At 61.7% G+C, this 23050-nt stretch overlaps 1 protein-coding gene and 1 long non-coding RNA gene across 6 annotated transcripts in view; one reads left to right on the top strand and one right to left on the bottom strand.

Moving 5' to 3' along the window:
• RAB11FIP3 (RAB11 family interacting protein 3) overlaps window positions 1–19319 on the top strand; it is a 57457-nt gene extending 38138 nt beyond the window's left edge. For 3 of the 5 annotated variants that reach the window (XM_081558424.1, XM_081558429.1, XM_081558428.1), the window contains 10 exons: window positions 1774–1923; window positions 7618–7653; window positions 10679–10772; window positions 11639–11742; window positions 14815–14955; window positions 16820–16901; window positions 17332–17469; window positions 17546–17701; window positions 17772–17912; window positions 18091–19319. In XM_081558424.1, coding sequence (XP_081414550.1) covers window positions 1774–1923; window positions 7618–7653; window positions 10679–10772; window positions 11639–11742; window positions 14815–14955; window positions 16820–16901; window positions 17332–17469; window positions 17546–17701; window positions 17772–17912; window positions 18091–18204 — 1156 coding nt within the window. In that variant the 3' untranslated portion in view covers window positions 18205–19319. Of the gene's footprint in view, window positions 1–1773; window positions 1924–4725; window positions 4861–7617; window positions 7654–10678; window positions 10773–11638; window positions 11743–14814; window positions 14956–16819; window positions 16902–17331; window positions 17470–17545; window positions 17702–17771; window positions 17913–18090 lie in introns of all 5 variants that reach the window. The other 2 variants (XM_081558425.1, XM_081558427.1) reach the window with 2 other exon arrangements.
• On the bottom strand, window positions 6252–16832 carry LOC145532759 (uncharacterized). The gene is made up of 3 exons (XR_014073513.1): window positions 16596–16832; window positions 10158–10346; window positions 6252–10051 (listed from the first exon to the last, which is right to left on the bottom strand). It is a non-coding gene; the product is annotated as an uncharacterized LOC145532759 (long non-coding RNA).
• Window positions 19320–23050: the final 3731 nt, after the last annotated feature.

The following is a 23050-nucleotide window of genomic DNA, read 5'->3' as shown; positions in this document are numbered from 1 at the left end:
TACCTTCTCATTCTCCGGGGCGTCTGTGTGTCTGTGGTTGGCCTGTCTCTGCTGTTTCAGGCTCTGGTCACTCCACATCACTGCAGCGATACTTGCACTTTTCTTTAAAAGCTTTGTTTTGCCATTGTTCTCAGCCCTGCATCTCCCGTGTGTGCTGTGAGGCAGGCGTCACATCTCCCATCCTTGGGAGACAGAGGCGTCAGGATGTCCATTGGCTCAGGCTCAGTTTGAAGCTTCGTCTTTGCTCTCTGGCCCACGAAGTGGCCAAGTGTGTGCTGTGCTGGCTGGCCGCCTTGGCCTTGTGGCCTCCAGCCCCCTCTCCAAGGCTGCGTCAGCTCCTTTGGCCTTGGCACATCCATGTGGAGCCCCAACTCGGCTTGTTAGTCTCTGGGGAGGGCGCCCGCTGGGCTGGGCTGGGTCCACAGGTTATTTGACAGAACCAGTATCTTGAAGTATGGGCTTCCCAATCTTCGAACATAGTTTATTGCTGCATTTACTGGAGTCTTTCTTGGCTTGCCGTGGTGGGGGTGGCCATCTGATGGGGAGGAGGGTCATGTGTGCACAGTGGGCCCTCGGCTCTGTTGGGGCCAGAGGGACAGCTGTGGGGGGTCATGGGCCGAGCCCTGCGCGTGAAGACGAAGGGGCCTGTGTGGCTCCTCAGGGTCTGGGGAGAGAGGGTTAGGACGGAACACGTGGGGTTGGGGCACTGCCTTAGCGACAGCTTCCTAACCAGTGTTTTTAAGGTAATCAGGTACGTTCGTTTAATTCCATTTGGGTCAAGTAATCAAAGCTGGAGAAGCATCAAACGCAGGAAACCATTATGAGGTCTTCAATTTTCTCTCAAGTTTCCAGCCTTGGGCTGTTGGGCTGCCTGAGCAGTTACTTGCTGTCAGGACGCACTGACATCATGTGAGCGTCAGTGGGAGAAATACCTGAATCGGCGACAGGATGCTGATCTGAGCTGAGGTCACCTGTTTTCTGTCGTCGTGGTGTGTGCCAGGCTCGCGGCCCACCCCAGGTCCCCAGCACGAGGTGCACGTCCCCTCTGACATGGGGACACGCACCTGGCTGCTTGCTGCCCCGAGCACCCGTGTCCAACCCGTGGAGGCTGTGCACGATCCCTCTCGCCATGCGGGCGGCTTCCTGTCCCGGGTCTGGGTGCGTGCACACACAAGCAGCTCGTCTGGAGGAACAGAAAGCAGCTGTGTGTAATGGGGCAACTGTCGGGAGGGATCCCTTCTTCTTGGCTTCGGTGGCCAGCGGGCGGCAGGCAGACTCAGGGTGCTCTTCAGAGATGGCTGAGATCCCGAGCCCACGGGCTGGGTCACGGTGGAGCCCAAGCTGCGTGTGCGCGGCTGTGGGTCTAGGCAGAGGACGGACAGCCTCCGTGACCCCCGGGCCCCTCAAGGGGCAGCTTCCAGTGCCTGCTCACAGGTTCTGGGGTGGGGGGGCTGTGGTAGGGAGGGGTCTGGCCCTGGCCAGGAGCGTCTGCCAGGAGCCGGGGTGCATGAACCCCAGACTCCGGGGCATCTTGTGACTGGAGGACACAGACCATGATGCTCTGGTTGTGGACATGGTGTTGTTGGGTCTGTTGGGCCAAGCGGCGTTTGTGGGCAAAGTCAGTGTCACCTGAGTTTACCTTTCCCAGCGTGACTGCAGGAACAGGCGTCACACATGTGGTCGCTGTGGGCCCTGACCAGAGGCTCAGGTCACATCCCCAGCTCTGGTGTGCTCTGTCCTGAGGTGGCGGCTGACTCTCCTTTGCCTCCGCAGGTCCCACCTGCAGGGCCAGTCTGTGGTCACGGTTATAGGTGGCGAGGAGCACTTCGAGGACTATGGCGAGGGCAGTGAGGTGGAGCTGTCCCCAGAGACCCTCTGCGGTGGGGACCACGGCTGCAGGGACCCTGCCTTCCTCACCCCCAGGTAAAGTCTCCTGTCTGCAGGCTGGTCTCGTTCCCTGTGATGTAGCTGAGCAATGCCACCGAGTTTAGGGTTCCCATTGAGGTGAATGTTGGCTGCAGCTCCTCATGTCCCGTCGTGGTCCAGTCACTCCTCGTATGAGAGGCCTCAGCCGAGCCCCACCCAGGCTTGGAGCCAGGGTACACAGTGGGTTTCTCAGCGCTGCTTGTGAACTGAGTTGTGATTTGCGGTGAGCTTGAGGGAGGCCATGTGTGTGTGTGTGTCGTGTGTTCTGTGTGTGTGAGAGGGTATATATGTGGCTGGTGTGTGTGATGTGTGGCTCATGTGTGTGTTGCCTGTTCTGTGTCATATGTGTTCTCTCTCTCTGTGTGTGATGTGTGTGTGGTGTGTGTGTTGCCTGTTCAGTGTGTGTCGCCTGTTCAGTGTGTGTCATGTGTGTTCTCTGTGTGAGAGAGAGTGTGTGTGGTGTGTGTGATATGTTGGTGGTATGTGTGTTGCCTGTTGTGTGTGTGTCACATGTGTTCTCTGTGTGTGATGTGTGGCTGGTGTGTGTGTTGCCTGTTGTGTGCCACGTGTGTTCTGTGTGTGTGATGTGTGGCTGGTGTGTGTGTTGCCTGTTGTGTGTGTGTCACGTGTGTTCTGTGTATGTGACATGTGGCTGGTGTGCGTGTGTGGCCTGTTCTGTGTGAGTGACGTGTGTGATGTGTGTGTGGCCTGTGTGAGTGACATGTGAGGGGTGTGTGTGGCCTGTTCTGTGTGAGTGACGTGTGTGGTGTGTGTGTGGTCTGTTCTGTGTGAGTGACGTGTGTGGGGTGTGTGTGGCCTGTTCTGTGTGAGTGACGTGTGTGGTGTGTGTGTGGCCTGTTCTGTGTGAGTGACGTGTGTGGGGTGTGTGTGGCCTGTTCTGTGTGAGTGACTTGTGTGGTGTTGTGTGTGGCCTGTGTGAGTGACGTGTGTGGTGTGTGTGTGGCCTGTTCTGTGTGCGTGACGTGTGTGGTGTGTGTGTGGCCTGTTCTGTGTGAGTGACGTGTGTGGGGTGTGTGTGGCCTGTTCTGTGTGAGTGACGTGTGTGGTGTGTGTGTGGCCTGTTCTGTGTGAGTGACGTGTGTGGTGTGTGTGTGGCCTGTTCTGTGTGTGGTGTGTGTGTGGCCTGTTCTGTGTGAGTGACGTGTGTGGTGTGTGTGTGGCCTGTTCTGTGTGTGGTGTGTGTGTGGCCTGTTCTGTGTGTGTGACGTGTGTGGTGTATGTGTGGCCTGTTCTGTGTGAGTGAGCGCTGGCGTCCTGCTCAGCTCTCCCAGTCTCGCTGTGCTGACGGGCCTCGCCCTACACGCCCCTTCGTGTTCTTTACACACTGAAGGCCTGTGGAAACCCTGCCACACTTTCCCAAGGGCAGTGCTTACATTGGGTCTCTGTGTCACATTTTGGCAATTCTCAGCATTCCGAACCTTTGGTATGATTATGATTATGGTGGGGATCTAGGATCAGCAACCTACGACATGACTGTTGTGAACCAACTGCATCTCCCTAAAGGCTCAGGTGATGGTGAGCATTTTTTAGCAATAAAATATTTTTTAGTTAAGGTATGCACATTGTACATTTTTTTGGCTGCATCCCACAGCATTTGGAATTTTAGTTCCCCGACCAGGGATTGAACCTGTGCCCCCTGCACTGGAAGCTGGGGGGGAGTCCAGGAAGTCCCTACGTTGTTTTTTAGACATGATGCTTTAGACTACAGTGTAGTATAAACGTCCCTTTTACTTGCACTGGAAACCAGAAACTTCAAACGACTCCTTTTACTGCTACCAGCCAGACGAGGCTGCAGGAGCTCCGAGGCCTGCCTGGCTGCTCGGAGTTTTCTGTTTGACCGTGTTTTCCCGCGTATCCTCAGACCGTGTTCCTCTTGTAGCTGAATGCTTGTCCTTTGACCAGCCTCTGAGAGAAGTGTTTGCATCACAGATGGCTGTTGGGATTCATTTCCTATAATGACCTGGCATCTCCACACTGGAAGGCTCGGCCTTGAATAACCCGAGCGGTGGCGTCTGGCGGGCCAGCCCTGGCTCACGGGCGGGCTCCTCCTGGCTCCCCTTCCTCTTGGGTGACAGGAGGCCTTGGAGGAAGCGCCCACCCCCGTGTCCAGGCCAGGGACTTGCCCGCCCCCGTCCCCCTGCTCCTGGTTCTGGGGGTTCTCCGCCCATGCCCACATGGAGGTCGTGGACTTGGCTGTGCCAAGAGGGGTGCACTCCGCTGGCGTTGCGCGAGGGCCCGGCTGAGGCCCCCCGCCCACCTGCCTCCACTGGTTTCGCGTCCGCCTGCATCAGGGTAACATCTGTGCTTCAGTTGATGTCTGCCTTTCGCTTTCCAGTAGCCTGGGGTCCTCGTGTCCGCAAGCTGTGGCCGCCCTTCCCGTTGCCCTGAAGGCCCCCGTGGTTACTTCGTGGGGCAGTAACGATTCTGAGTTTTTAGGGGAAGTCCTCCCTGCAGTCCCTGGCTGTGGTGCTCCCTAGACAGTTATTGCCGTGGCCACAGGGCGGGAAGCGAGGTGTCGGCCGCTTGCTCCGCTCTCACACGGACACGTTTTGGACGGAGGGCGCAGGGGTGGCGACGCTCACTTCTCCGCGAAGCTGCCGGGCTTGCCCACGTCCTCTGAGCGCCTGACCAGGAAGCGCTCCGGCCACCGCACGGGGTGCATCGCGGCCCCAGAGGTGGTGCTGAGGGCCTCTGCGGCCATGAGCAGAGGCCTCCTGACGGCCACCCGCCCGGCCCCCAGCCCTGCCCCTCCTGAAGACGCACCTCTCCCCCCTCCAGCGCCGACCCACTCAGCACCAAGCTGCACAGCATCCTCACTGACGAGGCCTTTGAGTTTTACTGCAGCCAGTGCCACAGGCAGATCAACCGCCTTGAGGACCTCTCTGCTCGCCTGAACGACCTTGAGAAGAATAGGTAACCCGTGGTGCCAGGCCTGCTGTCTGTCCCGGGCGCGGGAGACCCTGCCGGCCCGCAGTGCCCGCGCAGCCCTGGCCAGGTGCCGCCCGTGTGCCGGGGGCTCCCTCCAGTGGGCCTGCGGGCCACGGACTCGCCTCCGCCCGGCCCTGCATGTGCTCGCACGGCCTGCTGCCCCACATGCATGCCACCATTCATTCCCCCGTCCTGCCCTGCCTGCGGACGGCCAGCGCACAGAGGAGGGCCTGCCCTTAGGAGGACATGCTCTTTGCATTTTACCGAAAGACGTTTTCAGTGGAGGCACAGAAGCAGCATCGGGAAACCTGCAGGGACCTAGGTCTGGGTGCAGACTTGGGGGCAGCTCTCGGGGGCGGCATTCTGCTGGGCATCCCGGGGGCTCCGCCGCCCATGTGTGTGTACTGCTCCGTGTGTGTGTACTGCTGGTCCCCCTCCTCATCTGGTCCCCTCTCCGCCTGATGCCGCCCACCCCCAAGTCAGAGTCCCGGGGCTGGCCGCTGGCTCCTCACAGCCTCCAGTTGCAGGAAACAGCTTGGGTGGTTGGTGTGCATCGTGTCCGTGAGGCAGGTTGGCACTCTAGCTTGTTGCGTGGTGCCACGAGCCCTCATGCCACACACCCCACAGCCCTGCCCTGTGGAGGAGGTGCAGGACCACCCGGCAGGCAAGATGGGGGTGACGTGCCCACCCGTGCTGCAGACTTCCGGGGGACTTCCTGGAGGAGGGGGCCTTGGACTGGCGGGAGTCGTGTGGAACGTGAACCATCCTAATGGTGCCACGTATCCACGTCCCCCAGGCCTGCCAACGGCCCCTCAGCCAGCCTGGTGGACCCTCGACAACAGCCCGTTGTGCGCATCCTCCTGCCCCACTCAGCCGGGTCCAGCCAGTGCCCAGTCAAGTGAGGGACAGGGCTGATGGGCAGCTTTGCAGGGAGCCTGGGCCTTGGCAGCACTGAGGAGGAACTGGAGGTGCCCAGTAAGGCTCTTCAGGGGAGAAGTGGGCTCGGAGACCCACTGGCTCCCTCTACCCCTCGTGTTCAGCCCAGTGCTCTACACATGCCTCAGCCAGGCTGCTCCCCCCCCCCAGCTGGAAAGGTCATTTTGTACTTCCTTAGCAGGGCCCTGCCGTCTCTGTGTTTGAGAGTGAACTTGAGGACACACGTGCGTATTAGTTCTCAGGCTCTGGTGTCTCTTGACGTGGAGGTGGTCTCTTCCACGTTGAGGGCCTGCCGCAGGGTGGCCACAGTCGCTTCTGTGAGGCTTTGTGGGGCAAAGAATAGACCAGGGCTTGGCTGCGTCCAGCCAGCAAATCTAGGGGGTCTCATGTCCATTTTAGCCACCTGTCCCCTAAGAAAGGCGCTAATGAGAGAGTTAACATGCCATCAAAGCCTTCATTACGATCGGGACACAGCTGTCAGGTGGGAACTTCCCTTCATACATGCTCCAGGAGAGGCTTGCCCTCGGTGTCCATGGAACTGCCTCAGGGTGAGCAGATCTGGTGTGTGGTTGTGAAAGGTGACTCAGTCCAGTGTCCAGCAGGTTTGACATCAGGCATGATTTCTACCTCCCGACCCTCAGAACACACGTACTTGCCATGTTCCTGGTGCCTCCCTGAAATAGTTCATTGCATGACAATGGGGAGTCGAGTTTACCCAGAGGTGTAGGTGCTGCGGGCCCTGGGGGAGGAGTCAGCTGGACAGCGGTCTGTCCTGAGCTGATGCTTCGTCAGTCAGGAGAGGGACATGTAGTGAGCTAAATGGGAAGTGTGAGAGTGACCAGTTCCCACGGGGCCAGGGGTTGGCAGGGAGGCGAGGACGGCAGGGAGGAGAGCCACCAGCCTATGGCCACACCTTCAAGACTTGCTGGACATCTCCCACTGGAGGAATGCTGTTGCTGGCGCGTGGGGGGCCTCTCTCAAGAGCAGCTCCACCAGAGACCTGCCAGGGGGTGGCCGTCAGGGCCTGAGTTCCACTGCAGCGCGGCTCGTGCAGCTGGGCCCCAAGAAGCAGGCCCCGTCTTGGGTTCCTGTGCTGCCGCAGCGTCACAAGCCTGGGCCAGGGGCACATCCCTTCCCAGCCCCTCGCTGTTCTCTGCGAGGCGGCTGGTGCCTCCTCAGAGCCCGGCGATGGTTTAGCAGGTAAACTGGGAAGTGGAACCCAGGACGTCAGAGGCGAGAGGTGTGGTCAGTTGGCCCTTCCGCCACTGCATACGGTCCCGTGAGGCAGGCACCCTGGAGCTGACGTGCCTGCCCTGGATGGCGCAGGAACGCTTTCTGGGTTTCCAGGCGGCCGGGGCTGAGGGTACGCGGTGCCTGCGCTGGATCAAAACCCACGGCAGAACCTCCTGTGCACGCGACCCTCATGCTGCACATGGGCCTCTGGCGGCCAGGCCTCAGGAGCGCAGTGTGGCCCCACAGCATCGGGGATGTGCCACTGGCTGATGGCTCAGACCCCGTGTGGCCCCCTCTGGGTCCTGCCCTAAAGGTCCGGTGGTGACTCCATCTTAAGACTTTTGTGCCAGCTAGGACCATGTGACCCACAGGGGCCTTGCCGGGCCCTGAGGTTGTCCCTGTGTCCCTGAGTTTCTGCTGAGCCAGCCTTTCCTGCATGGCGCGGCCGGGGGCACGGGTGTGCATGCCTGTGATGCGCCCCCACCCCTATCTTCCTCGCCTGCACTTCCTGCTTCCTCTCGTGCTCCCTGTCTGTCCTCTGACTCCACTTTCCTGTTTGTTTTCATTCTGCAGTCCAACGAAGCGGCTCTCCAGCAAGAAGGTGGCAAGGTAGGACCCCTTCTGAAACGTATCCCTGCTCATGGCACTTTTTCAAGAAAACTTTTGAAAGTCACTTCTGATGGTTTGGGACTGAAAATGATTTGAAGGGTGGGCTGTAAAAAGACTTGCTCCAGCGGTAGACGGGGACCCCGGTGTGTGGCAGACGGTCTGTGGTGGGAGCCCTCGCCTCCCTCCAGTTGGGTCGAGTCTTTCCCACCAGAGGGCTGGGCAGGGTCAGGGGGCCCCCAAAGCTGCAGCCCGAGTCTGGGTCCGCCTCCTTCAAGGGCTCCGTCCTGCCCCGCCATTTCCCCCCAGCGAGGAGGTCGACAAGTTTGTGAACAACACGCATCGGGACTGTCTGTTCACTCTTCAGTCATGGAGCTGCCCCTGGCTCCCGGCACTGAGGGCGTGTGGACACACCCCTCCCACCAGGCATGTCCGAGGCCAGCGTTCTCCACTGGGAAGCTTGTGATGTGTTTACTGAATTTCCTTTCTGAGAAGCATTGTTGCTTCTCCCGGAGACAGTGATTGCCTTTATGTTTTTATTTGTGTCATCTCCTGCCTACACTGCCCCTGCCTGGACGTCCCCTGGAGCCCTGGCTCTCCGCGCCCATGCCGTGCAGGCTGCATGTCTCTTTCAGGTGTCAGGTTGTCTTGCCCCCCTGGGGCCTTCTTCCCTTTTTAATCTCCGTTTTCTGTCTGGCACGTCTTCCTGTAGCTTCTTGAGAAGAGGGGTGCCCAGAAAATACACAGTTGTGCCCTCACTGGCTGCCTCGCCCCTGTGGTTTGGCTTGGTGCAGAATTCCACATCAGAAGTGGTTTCCCTTTCGCGGCTTGGAAGGCGCTGCTCGAGGCTCTAGTCCCAGCGCCGCTGTGGAGGGTCCGGTCCAGTGCTCTCTGGGTCTCTTGGTGACCGCGTCTCCCTTCTGGGAGCTCCTAGGAGCGATCCCCTTCCCTGACGCTCAGGCCTCTTCGGGGTGCCTTTGCGCCCTCTTCCTGGTTAATTATGCTGGCGGAGTGGAAGGCCCAGCTCCAGTCTGGAGGCTCCTGCCTGACTGCCGGCCTCTCTAGGGCGTTGGTCTGCAGTGTCCTCCGACCCCCCGCCTGCTGGCGGCCTCTGCTCGGCGCTCCCGTCCACCCCTCTCTGAGTGCTGCCTCCTTCTGGAGGCCTCTGGCTCACAGCCAGCGGGGGCCCTCGCCCATGTGTGCTGGGGACAGTGCATCTCTTTCAGCCGGCCTGCTGGCTGGCCTTCGGGCAATTCACAGGTTGGGTGCAGCCCGTTGAGAGACCCTGGTCCCCAGTCGTGTGCTTGGTGGGGGCCTGCCCTCCCCACTGTGCTCCTCTCTGTGGCCCCTCGGGTGCTGGAGGGCCTCTCCTCCAGCGTGTGGTCCCTGAACATCCAGTCTTTGGTGCCACCTGCTTTCGCACCGTCCGTCCCTGAGGCTGTGAATCGCTGGTTTTCCTATGACCCTGGGCCACCCCGCAGGCCCACGCTGCTCACTTGTCCTCGCTGTCCCCTGCGTCCCAGGTGGTCCTCGTGGCTCCTGACTAGGCTCTGACCAGATCTGTGGCCTTACCGCCGTGCTTGCCCCGCCTTTCACCCAAACACCTGCAGCTGGCCGGTCTTGCTGGCTGAGTCCCGTCCTCCCAGCCCCTCGTCAGGCCCAGGGGGCCTGGGCTCCAGGCCACACCCCTGAGGCTGGTCTGTGGTGCTGCTCTGAGGACTGACCCTCCCTCGCAGGTGCCCTTGTGTAAGAAGGCCCAGTCTGTGTGTAGTTTGCCATGCGCACATATACATGCGTGCAATTTTAGTCTCCTGCCACCATAACTGCCCCCGGCCTCCTGAGGAAGCTCAGCACGCCTGCGGTCACTTCTCTCTACCTGGCTGTGGTCCCCATGTGCAGGCGGCTCTGGGGCTGGGCACTGGTGACCCTGCAGGGCGACAGCGGCTCTGGGGTCTGGTCATGTCTAGGGCTTGACCTGACCTACCTCCTTTGAGTGGATCGGAAACCGGGTCCCTTCTCTTGCTGGGCCTCCTCAGTGAGGATGGGCTTAAATAAACAAGCTCCCCACCCCCACGCAAGGACCCTTCACCTTACTGAGATGGCTCCATGCTTGGCCACACACCCCCAAGCCGGGAGTCAGCCCCCGGTCTGAGATCAGGGTCGGGTGTCGGCCCCAGGCGGGGCCCCTCCTCAGGATGGTCTCTGGGCCAGGAGCTCACATTCGGCTCCCGGCTGTGGACGTGGACACGGAGTGATTCAGTGGGAGCTGATGCCGTCCTCCTGGCCCTTGTGGGGTCAGTGAAGTCCACAGCACGTTGCTGATACGTCCCCCAAGGCATCGTCTGGCTCGAGGCCCCTGGGCATGAAGATGCCTTTGTTTTTTGTTCCCCTTAGAATGTGTCTGGAAAAAGATGAAAAGAATGTGGAAGCTTGGTCAGTACTGAAAAGGAGATACAGCCTCCTTCATACGTTTGATAGAGCACACTTTTTAATAGCGTTTTACTGACCTGGCTCTCCGTGCTGTGTCCTTAGCTATGTGACTGCCTGCGGGAGCCCGTGCCCTAGCACGGTGGGGGTTCCCGGCCTCCTTGGGTGGGGTCTCACCGCGCTGAGTCTCTCATGTGCGTCAGAGCCGCGGGCCTGCTCGGCTGCTGGAGCCCCGAGCCTGGGCCCCGTGGCTTCCCCCAGCGGTGTGCCTGCACGTCAGAGACAGAGGGCACTGAAGTCCCAGTGTGCCCCCAGACCCTCATATTGCCGAGAGGGGTGTCGTCCTGTTTTATTGCCCAAGTACAAAGTACCCGGCCCAGGAGCTGGCATAGGAGGAGGCTGGGCCTGTGAGGCCCCCGCTTGCACGGCCCTTGGTCGTGGCGTCCTGCCGGAAGGCCCTTCGGTGGGAACCTGGGCTCTGCCTCTGGACTGTTCCGGGCTTGCTCATGTGCACAGGCCTGGCTCCGTGGTCACTCCCCTTCTCTGCTCTCCACGCCCCGCTGAAGGACCTCTGGACCGGCTTGTCGTTTCTCCTCCACAGGCACCTGCAGCAGTCGGGGGCCCTGACCATGGAGGCCCTGCAGGACCCTGCCCCAGGCCCCGTGGAGGGCGTGGATGAGGACATCGCTGACAAGGTGGGCCCTGCACGGGTGGCAGGGATGGCGAGTGTGTTGGGCGAGGTGTGCAGAGCACGGTGGGAGGCGGGGCTGGCACTGTGGTGGCTGAGCAAACCCCCCCAGCCCTGCAGGTCTCCTGCGGGTGCCATCAGGGTTGGCAGCCTCGGGTGAACAGGAGAGGGACACCTGTTCATGGAGAGGCGCTGGGGGGCCCACGACCTGCAGCGATCCTGGAGCCAGGGCCCTGAGCCAGGCTGGTGGGTAGAATCCGCTGCTTCTGAGGGGTTCCTAGGGGAGGGGCAGCCTCCCTCTGGCTGGGGTCAGGGCTCCGGGCCAGGTGACAGCACAGCCCTGCCTCCTCCCCAATTCCCTGGCTGCCCTCCTCCCCCACCGCCCTCCTGCCCTTCCACCTTCCTCCCCGTCTGCCCGCCTCCCCCTCTGCCCGCCTCCCCTTCTGCCCTCCTCCCTGTCCACCTGCGTCGGCATCCGCTCTCCTGCCTCTGCCCTCCTTCCCCATCCGCCCCCTGCCACCTCCCCATCCACCTTCCTGCCACCTCCCCCTCCGCCCTCCTCCCCGTCCACCTGTCCACCCTCCTCCTGGATCTGTTCTCTGCAGCATCTCAGCTCTGCTGAGCCCTCCCTGCTCTCCAGTCTGGTGGTCTGGTCATCACACCTCTCACCACCTGCTGAGTGTGCCTGGCTGCCTGAGGCGGGCGGGGCTAACCCTGGGCCTTTCTGTGCAGGCACTGCCCCTGAGGCCTCACCCTTTGCGGCTTGAGGGCGCTGTGTGCTCTCCAGCCTGGTGGGTGTGGCCTCCAGGACAGCCTACTCGGGGCACGCCCTCTCCCAGTCCCTTGTTCTCAAGCCACCGTCTCACTCCCCAGGTCGTCTTCCTGGAGAAGCGGGTGTCGGAACTGGAAAAGGACACAGCTGCCAGCGGGGAGCACCACAGCCGGCTGCGGCAGGAGAACCTCCAGCTGGTGCACAGGTGAGGGCAGGCACACAGGTGAGGGCAGGGACACACAGGTGAGGGCAGGCACACAGGTGAGGGCAGGGACACAGGTGAGCGCAGAGCACACAGATGCACACAGGTGAGGGCAGGGACACAGGTGAGCACAGAGCACACAGGTGAGCACAGAGCACACAGGTGCACACAGGTGAGGGCAGGGACACAGGTGAGCACAGAGCACACAGATGCACACAGGTGAGGGCAGGGACACAGGTGAGCACAGAGCACACAGGTGAGCACAGAGCACACAGGTGCACACAGGTGAGGGCAGGGACACAGGTGAGCACAGAGCACACAGATGCACACAGGTGAGGGCAGGGACACAGGTGAGCACAGAGCACACAGATGCACACAGGTGAGGGCAGGGACACAGGTGAGCGCAGAGCACACAGATGCACACAGGTGAGGGCAAGGACACAGGTGAGCACAGAGCACACAGGTGAGCACAGAGCACACAGGTGTACACAGGTGAGGGCAGGGACACAGGTGTACATAGGTGAGGGCAGGGACACAGGTGAGGGCAGGGACACAGGTGAGCACACACAGGTGAGCACAGAGCACACAGGTGTACACAGGTGAGGGCAGGGACACAGGTGTACATAGGTGAGGGCAGGGACACAGGTGAGCGCAGAGCACACAGATGCACACAGGTGAGGGCAGGGACACAGGTGAGCGCAGAGCACACAGATGCACACAGGTGAGCACAGAGCACACAGGTGAGCACAGAGCACACAGGTGCACACAGGTGAGGGCAGGGACACAGGTGTACATAGGTGAGGGCAGGGACACAGGTGAGCACAGAGCACACAGATGCACACAGGTGAGGGCAGGGACACAGGTGAGCACAGAGCACATAGGTGCACACAGGTGAGCGCAGGGACACAGATGAGCACAGAGCACACAGGTGCACACAGGTGAGCACAGAGCACACAGGTAAGCGCAGAGCACACAGGTGCACACAGGTGACAGCAGGCACACAGGTGAGCGCAGAGCACAGGTGAGCAGGGTTCAGATCTCTTGCAGCCTATGGGGTGTGATCCGCCCTCTGGTGGTTCTCCCCTCAGGTTCTCTAGGCACCGCCCCCCATCCAGCTGCTGGGGGCCAGCTTGCTGGCTGCTGGTGGAATGAACGAGGCTCTCCCTGAGGAAAGGGCAAGGGAGGGCCCCTTAAGAGCAGCCAGGGCCACACTGTGTCCTCAGAACACCTAGCTGGGCTTCCCATATGGTGGCGTCTGGCGTGTGCCCCTATTCCAAGAACCTGTCCTGATGCAGGATTGCAACGTGTCTGAGACCGCCTGGACTAGGAGACCAAGACTTGGGGCTCAGAGACAGCACTGGGCTCTGGGTGGGGGCTGCCAGGGAGATCGAGAGGGCGGCCAGACAGCTTTCTCAGATGGTGGTAGGGCCTTCTGGCCTGGCGGGCTTTTATCACAGTCACCCACACGCTGGTGAAAAGCCCACCTTGCCCACCCTGCCCACCAGCCCCAGGCCTGCCATGTCTGGCTGCTGGGCCACTCCTGGTTTTTCCTGAGTCCCCTCAGCCCTGCACTCCTAGGACTGCTTGCAGTTCCCAGCCTATGACCCCCCATGGCCTTTTTTCCTGCATGTGACAAGTTCCACCTGCGTCCCCCACATCTGGTTTCTTATTCTCCAGATTCCACGTCTTCGCCCACTTGGTTTCTAAACAGAGGTCCTGCTCAAGGCATAGGAACCCAGCTCCCTAAGGCCTCACGTGTCTGAAAAAGGCTTTGTGCCCCCCGGCGCTCCCCACCACCGACGAGTGGCTGAGTCTGGGATTCCTCTGGGAGCTACCCCGGGATCCTGCCCCGCTGCCGTCTGTCCGTCTGTGAGCAGGAGGACCCTGGCACCGCCGGGCTCACTGCTCTGCGGGTCCTGCTCCCTCCCCGGGTGCTGTGATGTCTCGTGTCTCTACTGAGCCAGGGCAGGAGGTTCTAGCCCTTAAATCTGGAAAGCGGCTCCCTCAGCTTCAGGAGGATCGTTCCTGGGATTGTTTCTCTGTACAGTTTCTCCCATTTTCTTCCAAGTTCAGTAGTCAGTCTGAACTTCTGTTAGTCAGGCGTTAGACCTTCTGGACCGTCCTTCTCATTTCCTTTACTTTCCTGTTTTCTGACTTTCTCATTCTTTCTTGCTGTGTGATGATTCTCGGTTTTTTTCTTTCAGTTCCTCTATTGAATTCAGAATTTTGTTATGTTGGAGTTTTAATTGCTAAAGCTACCTCTGTTGGCATTGCTCCTGTGACAGCTGCTCTCTTTCGTGGGTGTGGTGTCTCTGGCCTCTGAGCGTGACAGTTGCAGTGTCTCCCACAAGATGTGTGTCTCCTTTGGGTCGTGTTTCCTGTTTGCTCTGGGCGTTTCGTGTTGGAGCTTTCCTGTGGTGTCTGGTGGTCTTCGGCCTACCAAGCCCTCTCAGGTGCAGGCACCAAAAAGCAGGCGAGAAGCCCCACGTGCAGGGTGGCGGGGGGCACACGAGCGCGGCCGTCCCCGGGAGCCCATCTCTGGGAGGTCTCCTGCAAGTAGGCGTGGTGGTCTGGGAAGATACCAGAGTCGGGGTCTCCGTGCGGACATTCCATCTGTCCCCGAGTTTTTGCGACATGTCTTCGCATCTACCACCATCTTGCAACACCTGCCTTTGCATCTGACTTTGTGGGGGGCAGTCTGTAAACCACGTCCCCAATCTGGAGTAGCAGAGGCGCCTGGGGCCAGGCACCCAGTGGTCTTGTCCCGAGAGGGTCTCCCACTCACACCCAGCAAGCTGGCAGCTACTGTGGGTGCCATCCAGGGTGGGGGTGAGGTCCCCTGAGAACAATGAGGACTGTCCCTGCTGTCGGGACCGTGCCAGGGTCTGAAGCCCAGGCACCCTCAGTGTGGGGTGGAGGCTCTTTTGGGAGACACGTCTCCTGCTTCAGAACCACCCTTGACGAGAGCTGTGGGCCGTGGGGGATGATCCTCAGTGCCTTCCCCTGGGCAGGGCCACTCTCCAGGTCCGGGCACAGCATCTCAGGACAGTCTCTCCCCTCCCCCTCTGCTGGCAGAGCCAACGCCCTGGAGGAGCAGCTCAAGGAGCAGGAGCTGAGAGCCTGCGAGATGGTCCTAGAGGAGACACGCAAGCAGAAGGAGCTCCTGTGCAAGATGGAGCGGGAGAAGAGCATCGAGATCGAGAACCTGCAGGCCAGGTGGGGGAGGGGAGATGGAGGGTGGAGGGAAGGGAAGATGGGGTGGGGGAGGGGTGGGCAGGACAGGGAGGGGAGACGGGACAGGAGACCAGTGATGACGAGAGAGAGCTGCACTGTCACCACACAGCCCTCCACCCCAGGACACGGTACCTAGGAACAAAGTTGACCGTAGGAACAGTGGGAAGACCTTTGTGAAGAAAACTCGAAAACTGTACTGAAGGCCACGCTTATTGGGGATCAAAGACTGACACCACCTGGATGTCACCTCCTCTAATCTTTCTCATGAGGACGTTACACCAACCAAATCAAAGTCACCATCTTTCTTTAAGGCAACTTGAGAACATTACCCTGGGCTCCACGAGCCTTAAACAGCCAGGAAAGGGGAACAGGCTCCATGCAGATGCCCACAAAGGCACAGGAGGGCACCAGGAACTTGGTCTGCGGTGTCCACGCATGGTGACACGTGCATCTCAAAACCGGCAGAGAACCTAAAGGCCCACAGGCTGTCGGTGAGCTGTGGGGTCGTCTGACCCGTCCTCCTGCAGAGTCACCATCTTTGTGACTTAACCATCCCACCCTCAGCCTTCAGCAGGTAGCAGTGAGTCATGACTCCAGGCTCTTAAGCATGTGTCTATGTCCGGCTCTTAAAGCTGGAAAATGTATTTGGACACATTTTCACAGTGGTGGGTGGCAGGAGGGGCTGCACGCAGAGCTGTGCTGGGGTCTCCCTGGACAGAGGCCTCCTGGGGGCAGACCTGCAGCACCAGCACCCGGGACAGCCTTCTTACTGGACCTCGGCACAGTGGGGTCAGCGGACTTTGGGAGAACCTCTCCGTGGGGCCCTGTCCACTGGCCTGTGGGTGCCATGGGGCGGGCCATCCTGCTGCCCGAACAGGCAGCAGCTGGGGCTGAAGGTGGATGGGGCCTCGAGAGGCCCTCAGGGAGTGAGATGGCCCTCAGGGTCACTGCCTGCCCTGTGCGCCTCAGTCAGCAGCTCCTTGTGCCTGGACCCGCAGCTCTGGGGGCTCAGGGGCGTGAGGGGACCAGGGCTCCCGGGAGAAGGGCGGCTGTGTGGCTGGGCCAGAGGAAGACCAGCAGAAGTGGGGAGGTACTGGAGCACAGTCAGGCGGCGCATCACAGGCTCCGATGGGCAGAGCTGGGACACAGTAGGAGCCTCTGCCAGAGCCTGGGCCAATGAGGACCCCTGCAGAGGAGCCGGAACAACACGCGGAGAAGCCCCCTTGGGGGTCCCTGGAGCCTGGACGGGGCCCATGACTGGCTTCCAGAAGACAGAGGACAGATGGGAAAAGCAGAACTTGACCAAGGAGACACCTGGCAGGCAGACCACCCAGTGGTCCAGGTCAACGTCACCCGGGACGTGAAGGGCACCCCCCTCTGTGGGACTCTCCTCAGACCCACAGCCTGTCCAGTCACGGGAGGACCCCAGATGAGCCTAGCCTGAGAGGTGTCCACCAAACACAGGGCTGGGCCGGCTCAGAACGTCAAGGTCACGAAAAGCGGGGAAGCCCAGAGATGCTGCAGCCCTGAGGGGACAGAGGAGCCATGGCGGCGTTGCGGGGCGGGGACCTGATGGGAAGGGGTGCCAGTGGGAAGCTGGGTCGAGGCCGTGGCTTGGTCACCTGTTTCCAGTGTGAATGTGTTGAGCGCCACAAGGACAAGCAGACGCCTCGAGAAGCCGCAAGGGGCTTGGGGTCCAGGGACTCGCTCGGTGTCGACAGCTTTTCTGTAAACGTGAGGCTTCTGCACACCTGAGTGTGGACGCCGTCCTGGCTTGTAAGGAGCTCTGGCCCTTGTGTGGGCGCGTGTGGTGGTCGGAGACAGCTCTGTGGTTCTTGTGCCCCAGGCTGCAGCAGCTGGACGAGGAGAACAGTGAGCTGAGGTCCTGCACGCCCTGCCTGAAGGCCAACATCGAGCGCCTGGAGGAGGTGAGCTGCCCGCCGGCTCCCCGCCCTCCTCCCGGGGTACCTGCGGGCCACCGGGACCTGAGACAGGGTCTCCAAGGTGAGGGAGCCGCCCGGTTGGCGGTGACATGGGGCCTCTGGACTGAGGGAGCCAGGACAGGCAGGGCCTGGCCCTCCCTTTGCCAAAAGGTGCGCGGCCCTGCCTGACTTCTCGGGGTTCTTGGGCCGGAAAGTTACACTTAGGTTAACCCCTGATTTGATCCAGGATGCTGTCCTTGAGGGGCTGACTTCAGCTGGGCCACTGTGTGCCATGAGGACACCTGGGAGCACTTGGGTTCAGCCCCTGCTCCTGTGTGGGTCCCACCTCCCTCCCCCCAGAAACAGTGCCTGGGGCTGGGGCAGCTGTGAGGACAGCGGCATGCGGTCGTGTCCACCACAACCTTCTTTCTTGCAGGAGAAGCAGAAGCTGCTGGATGAGATTGAGGAGCTGTCCGTGCGGCTCAGCGACGAGCAGGAGAACAGGCGGAAGCTGGGGGACCGGCTGAGCCACGAGAGGCACCAGTTTCAGAGGGACAAGGAGGCCACCCAGGAGGTGAGCAGGGGCCGCCCCCTTAGGTGCTAGGACCGCCCAGAGCCCCTGCGGCCTGGCTGAGCTCGCTCCCCCGCAGCTGATCGAGGACCTGCGCAAGCAGCTGGAGCACCTGCAGCTCTTCAAGCTGGAGGCCGAGCAGCGGAGGGGCCGCAGCAGCAGCACGGGCCTGCAGGAATACCACAGCCGCACGCGGGAGAGCGAGCTGGAGCAGGAGGTCCGCAGGCTCAAGCAGGTGCGCTGGGGCCGCACCCGGCGGGAGGGCCTGCCCCGTGCGACCGGGAGTGACACCCGGTGTCCCCCAGGACAACCGCAGCCTAAAGGAGCAGAACGACGAGCTCAACGGGCAGATCATCAACCTGAGCATTCAGGGCGCCAGAAGCCTCTTCTCCACGGCCTTCTCGGAGTCCCTGGCCGCGGAGATTAGCTCAGTCTCCCGAGATGAGGTAATGGCCACTCCCATACGTGGCCCCGCCCCTGCATGCCCCGCCCCCACGTGGTGCACCCCCACGCAGCACGTGGCCCCGCCCCGTGCACCCCCCACATGCCCTGCCCCCACGTGGCCCATAGGCGTCCGCAGTCCCGGCGCCAGGCACCAACCCTGCGCCCCCCCAACCCCTCCAGCTCATGGACGCCATCCAGAAGCAGGAGGAGATCAACTTCCGGCTGCAAGACTACATCGACAGGATCATCGTGGCCATCATGGAGACCAACCCCTCCATCCTGGAGGTCAAGTAGCTGCAGGAAGGCTCCGCCCAGCACGCGCGGTCTCCCTCGCCCAGCCCAGCGGGAGGACACAGCTGAGCCGGGGCGAGGCCAGATGGAGGGGCTCCAGAACAGCCTCAGGCTGGGCGAGCTCCTCTGACTTTCCGCGCTTCCCACCAGGTCGGGGAGGAAGGGAAACGGGTCCCCCCGGGGTGCTGCTCCCCGCGGCCACCAGGCGCCCTGCTTGGTGCCGTCCAGGCCCGCTCTGCCCCTGGACAGCACACAGGCCCCAGAACCCTGGCGCCAGACGTGGGGTAGGATAGGCAGGCAAGGACAGTGCGGTCAGGGTCTGGTCAGGGTCTGGCCCGGCGCTGCAGTGCCCCCAGCTTTCCTGGGCTGTTTGGGCTGGCGCCCAACTGGAAGGGGCCCCTTGGTCCAGCGTGAATCCAGGGGCCTGCGGGTCACGGCTGTGCCCCAGCCGCACCCTGGCTGCACTAATCCTATGATGTGAGAGCCACCGGGTGGGGGTCACTGACTATGGGGTGCAGGCCCTCCTCCCTGAGCGGATGTCCACTGCCCCCAGGAGTCCACACATCTGGAGCCAGTTTCCTCCTGGAGTCGGAGGTCTTCAGGAGTCGTGGTTCCTCTGCCAGGTGCACTTTGCAGGAGGCCAGGCAGGGCTGGCCCCCACATCCACAGGTCAGGGCCTTCCTGGCGGCTTGGGGACTCCTTCAAGGAGCAGCAGCGTCACCCCCCGGGGCTGCGGGCCTGCCCCAGGGCCTGAGTACAGCCAGGAGCCTCCTGGAGGGGGTGGGGTGGGGGCCCTGCTAGTGTGAGCATGTACATGAGGGAGTGTGTGTGCGTGCGAGTGTGTGAGCATGTGTGTGACCCTGTGTCCTTGCACCCTCTGCGTGGCCCACCTTCTACACTAAGGTTTAAGATGTTGCCTCGTATTGTACATTTTGGGGAAAGCCTTGGGTGTAAATCAGTGTAAACTTGGAGGAGAGATTTTTGTATCATGTAGAGTAGGTATTTTTTATAGATTGAAGGTTGATCAATTTTTTAATACTTCCAAGAGAGAAAAATATCTGTGTATACACATGAAATATATATATATATATATGTACAATAATAAACACTGGAACTCTGCTCCTCGCCTTGCCATGCCTCGCCACACAGCCTGGGTCTGTTTCTGTGAACTTGAGCTGCTCCGAGCCCTTCTCGCAGATGCTGGGCACTGACCTACACGCTCACCCTGTTTTCACCCCAAGAAAGATCTCCCAACCACGCAACAGCAGCCTGGATGACACAGGATGTGAGTGCCCCGGGCCCCAACACTAGTGAGAGGCACTGCTGGGGGTTTGGCCAGAGGCTCCCCGGAGTGTCCCCTGGGCTGGGCAGCAGGAGGCCTGGTCCAGCCGGTTCCTCCCAGAGGCAGTATGCAGGATTCCCCCGCCAGGCTGGGCCCCCAAGGGAGCCTAACCAGGGCACCTCCTGGGCCAGGGCGATACAGTGGGGCCTCAGGGCCATGTGTTCATGGTAGGACATGGCCCTTGAGTGTGGCCTGGCTGCCAACATGGTGCCAAGGGCCAGCTGGGCAGGACCCATGGGATGTGTAATCATGGATCAAGAGGGCTCCCGGAGGGGCAGGTACAGAGGACCCAAAGGAAGACACTGGAGAGGCACAGGCCCTGTGGGACTGTGGGGGAAGGCTTGGCAGGGGCTCCAGTGGCTCTAAGGGTGAGTGGCCAAGTCTGACTTGAAGGGGGGTCAGCCAGAAGTCCCCAACACTTGATTCCTTAGCTAGGTGTCGGTGACCCCCAGCACTGAGGTACCTGTGTACCAGACATAGGTGGAGACAGGCCCTGACCAACCACCCAGTGGGGCAGAGAAGGGCTTGAGTCAGGGCTGCTAACCACGTGGCTCCAGGTGACCACAGGCGGGCCTGGCCTGCAGGAAGCAGGGCCCCCTAGCCTCATCCTCAGCTGGGGGTGGGGCACTGGAATCAGAGGGTTGTCAGGAGCCTGGGCACTGGGGCGGGGCACAATTGGAGGGTGTGGATGTGTCGTGGGAGTTCTGCCTGGAGTCTGCACCCTGGCCAGGATTCCAGGGGGCCAGCAGAGGATCAGGTCCCGCTCTGGCCCCCTGGTGCTAAGGGGTGGCTCCCCAGAGTCAACCCAGGGCATCACCGAGTTCAGTAGAGGGGCTGGGACTTGTACCTGTCCCCCCACCCCCGGCCCAGTCCTTGCTATGTGGGACTGTGGGCCACGTGGCTGGGGCGGCCAGGGAGGCAGCACTGTGCTGGGCCTTGGGCTGCAGGCTTCACCCTTAGGCTCTGGGTGGAGCTGTGCAAGGAGGGGGGCTCAGCGCTCGGGGTGCCCAGCTGCTGCAGCAGGTTCAGGAGGTCAGTGGGCACCTGGAAAGGCCTTGTCCCCAGCCCGGCGGCCCTGAGGGAGTCTCTGCTGGCCTGGGACTGACACTGGATTACGTCCTGTCTGGAGCCTGTAGGACCCATCTCTGCCTGGGAGAAGCTGAGTGGGGGGGGGGGGGCTCTCCACAGCCCTGCTGGTCCCAGCAGCCAACGCTGAGGTCCCTGCCCTGGCCTGCAGGGGTCCCAGCCCCCTCCGCAGAGGGTGGGCTGGGAGAGCATGTGACTCGGCAGGGCCTGGCTGCTGCCCAGGACGCACTTCCTGGAGAGCTCTTCGCAGGACAGGCCCAAGTGGGGTGCACCCAGAGAGTGCGGGGAGGCCACAGGGGACTCGGGAGGCGGGAGGGTGTCTCTCCCAGGGGGACCCTCCACCCTCAGCCCCAAAGTGGATCCTGTCTCAAGTCAGCACCTCCCTCACGCTGCTAGAGCTGTAGAGGCCAAGGTCTTGGCCTGTTCATGACCAAAGTGCACAGAGCCAGGCTCTGCCCCACTGTACAGCCGCCCTGGCCTCGGGTTCATGTCCCACATGCACTGCCCAGCCGTGGCCGAGGCCAGCTCAGGCCTGTCCGCGCTGAAGGGTGGCTGCTCTGCACTCCCAGCCTAGGGGTCCCAGTGCCTGTTGCTCTGTCTGCTGGAGGTTCGGAGACCATGGGACGGAGGCCCTGTGAGGGCGTCGCACAAAGCAGGTGGTTTACAGGTCCTCACGTAAAACCCCGCCAGAGCACAGGTGTGTCCAGTCCTCAGCCTGCTGGCCTCGACTGTCACGTGCCTGTCACACCAAGGAGGATCCCTGTGCCCGCGTCCCTGCAGACCCTCTACTCAAGAGCATCTGGGTGTCCTCACTGCTGTGTCCTAAAGCCGAGAAGAGCATGGGAGAGACCTGCCCCTGGGGTCTCCCCTCCCCTCCAGGCGGCTATCTCCTGAAAGTCACCCTCTGCTTTGCGGTTCCTGAAAATTTGCACCTGCGTGCCTTGGTACATCTGAGACGCTCACAGGCTGATGGCCCTCTTTCGCGCGGCTCACCATGAGCTGTCCCGTCCAGCCTACCACTGCAGGCCGTGCCCCTCACTGAGCAGGGCTGGGATGTGCCTGCTCTTTCCCAACCCAGTCCCCAACCAGGACTAGAGTGAGCTGGCAGAAACCTGCCTCAACTTCAGCTGTTTTGTTAGGAGGCTACAGGGCTGTGGACATTAGTTCTGACCGTCACCCCAGGCAACGCCCAGGGAAGGAAAGGGACTTGTCACTGCGCCACCACTAGGAGTCAGCCCTTGACTCCGTCCTCAAGTGATTCTGCAGCCACCAGGCCTTGGTCAGAGGCCTGTCACTGCCACTTTCATGCAGGTGAGGAAGATGGGGGCGGGCTGAGTCCCCGCGGGCACTCAGGAAGGGGCTGTCTTGGCTGTGTCTGAAGCCCGAGAACCTGGGGTGGGACGAGGCTGTCCTGGCTGCAGCATCTGGAGAGATGGGTTTTCCAGGAGCCCTGAGCACTGTCGCCGAAGGTCCTACTGACCGGACGCTGGAGCAAACATCACCCAACTCCCCGTGCAGAACTCCTCTCCGTGTGGAGGCGGAACTGGACCACGCCCACTCTCCTTAAATCTGTCCTAGCCAAGGGGACTCGCTCCCGTCTTACTGCGTGGGTCGTGCCTTCTCCGGCTCCACACGCCCCCCGAAAACCAGCGTCCCCTCTCCTCACTGAGACCTCCCCGTGCTTCGGAGAGCCAAGTAAACCGCTGACACCAAAGCTCTTTCAGCCGGTCCTGCTGCCTCCAGAAGCCCTAGGCGACGGAGCGCAGGGGGCCAGGGGCAGGGCCTACCCCCCAGTTCCGCGGCTGCTGGGTTGTCAGAGTGACCTCCCGCTGCCCAACGAGCAGTGACAGAATGCGCTTGAGCGGCGGGTTCTGCTCGGAGGCCCCAGCGCATCACACCCCGCAGGGCTTCCTCCCTGACGGGGGCCGAGCTGTCCGCTGTGCCTCCCTCGGCTCTCCCGGCGGCCCGGGGGTGCTGGTTCATCCGTTGGCCGAGGAGCACCCGGGGCTCGGACACGCCATGCGCCCAGGTCATCCCCCGAGTGGCGTCGCCCTTGTCGGCCCAGCGAAACTGGAGCGTCGGACCGTTAAGCCTTTGCAGGTCCCGAGGAAGCAGAAAAGTTGGAGGGACCCGGGAGAGAGGTGGCGCGTCTACAGGCCCCGCGGTCCTCAGGGGCTAGAGCCGGACCCCGGCCGCAGCCGAGCGCCTCGCAGCACGGAAACCGGAAGCGTCGCGCCGGGCCGCTGAAGGTCCCGCCCCTTCCTGCGGGCCGGGCATTCTGGGGGTTGTAGTCCTCGTTCCCTCCTCGGCGCCTCCTCCAGCACGGCTCGCCGCCAGGCAGCGGACTCGGCCACCTCCCTCGGCGCCCGCGAGTGGGACTGCCGGGGACGTCGGAGGGCGCCAGTCGAGGCGGCTACAGGC

This window comes from Giraffa tippelskirchi, chromosome 13 (genome assembly GCF_054371585.1).
Source record: "Giraffa tippelskirchi isolate mGirTip1 chromosome 13, T2T-mGirTip1v1.2.pri, whole genome shotgun sequence".
Classification (NCBI taxonomy): domain Eukaryota; kingdom Metazoa; phylum Chordata; class Mammalia; order Artiodactyla; family Giraffidae; genus Giraffa; species Giraffa tippelskirchi.
Note: the sequence above shows the minus strand (reverse complement) of the source record. Positions and strands in the feature narration are given on the sequence as shown.